The following is a 1,251-nucleotide window of genomic DNA, read 5'->3' on the forward strand; positions in this document are numbered from 1 at the left end:
TGTCTATCTCTTCTCTCTGTACTGACTGTCTATCTGTTCTATCTGTACTGACTGTCTATCTCTTCTATCTGTACTGACTGTCTATCTCTTCTATCTGTACTGACTGTCTATCTCTTCTATCTGTACTGACTGTCTATCTCTTCTCTCTGTACTGACTGTCTATCTGTTCTATCTGTACTGACTGTCTATCTCTTCTCTCTGTACTGACTGTCTATCTCTTCTCTCTGTACTGACTGTCTATCTCTTCTCTCTGTACTGACTGTCTATCTGTTCTATCTGTACTGACTGTCTATCTCTTCTCTCTGTACTGACTGTCTATCTCTTCTCTCTGTACTGACTGTCTATCTCTTCTCTCTGTACTGACTGTCTATCTGTTCTATCTGTACTGACTGTCTATCTCTTCTCTCTGTACTGACTGTCTATCTCTCTCTCTGTACTGACTGTCTATCTCTTCTCTCTGTACTGACTGTCTATCTCTTCTCTTCTTCTATCCTTCTTCTCTCACTCTCATTCCCTGATCCTTTCTCTCTCTACCCTCCCTCCCTCCCTCCCCCCAACCCTCCCTCTACAGTATCACCACTAAGTTGGAACGTGCGCTGGAGAAGGTGGCCCACTCCTGAGGGAGATCTTTGTGGACTTTGCTCCGTTCCTCTCTAGGACCCTGTTGGGTAGCCACGGCCAGGAGCTGCTCATTGAAGGTACAGGTGCTGTACACGCCTTTATCTTCTAACTGGCGTCTCTATGTGGAGTGAGTCCCCCATTCACTGTCCAGTCCTCACCATGCTGTGCTGCTGTCACACCTCACACTGGATGGCTGACTGGCTGGCTGGGAGAGAGAGAGAGAGAGAGAGAGAGAGAGAGAGAGAGAGAGAGAGAGAGAGAGAGAGAGAGAGAGAGAGATTGAGAGAGAGAGAGAGAGAGAGAGAGCATGTGTGTGTGAGCGTGTGTGTGTGTGAAAGAGAGAGAGAGAGAGAAAGAGCGTGTGTGTGTGAGCGTGTGTGCGTGTGTGTGTGAGAGAGAGAGAGCGAGAAAGAGCATGTGTGTGTGTGAGCGTGCGTGTGTGTGCGAGCCTGTGTGTGTGTGTGCGAGCCTGTGTGTGTGCGTGCATGTGTGTGTGTGCACGCTCGCGTGTATGTGCCTTTATCTGTCAGCTGGCTACCTCACCCATCCATCGATCAGGTATGAGCCAGGATAATACTTTGCATGCTGGATAAACAAGACTTTCAGTGAAAAGTACTAGGTAGATTTCCC

The 1,251-nt window shown here is 48.2% G+C and overlaps 1 protein-coding gene across 1 annotated transcript in view; it reads left to right on the forward strand.

Annotated features, from left to right (window-relative positions):
• LOC311115681 (neurobeachin-like) overlaps window positions 1-709 on the forward strand; it is a gene marked incomplete at both ends in the record, with an annotated part of 76,873 nt that extends 76,164 nt beyond the window's left edge. Inside the window, 2 exon segments of the mRNA XM_084190838.1 lie at window positions 572-606; window positions 609-709. Of these exon segments, the coding sequence (XP_084046964.1) occupies window positions 572-606; window positions 609-709 (136 nt within the window).
• Window positions 710-1,251: the final 542 nt, after the last annotated feature.

This window comes from Coregonus lavaretus (genome assembly GCF_964263955.1).
Source record: "Coregonus lavaretus genome assembly, contig: HAP1_SCAFFOLD_2568, whole genome shotgun sequence".
Taxonomy (NCBI): domain Eukaryota; kingdom Metazoa; phylum Chordata; class Actinopteri; order Salmoniformes; family Salmonidae; genus Coregonus; species Coregonus lavaretus.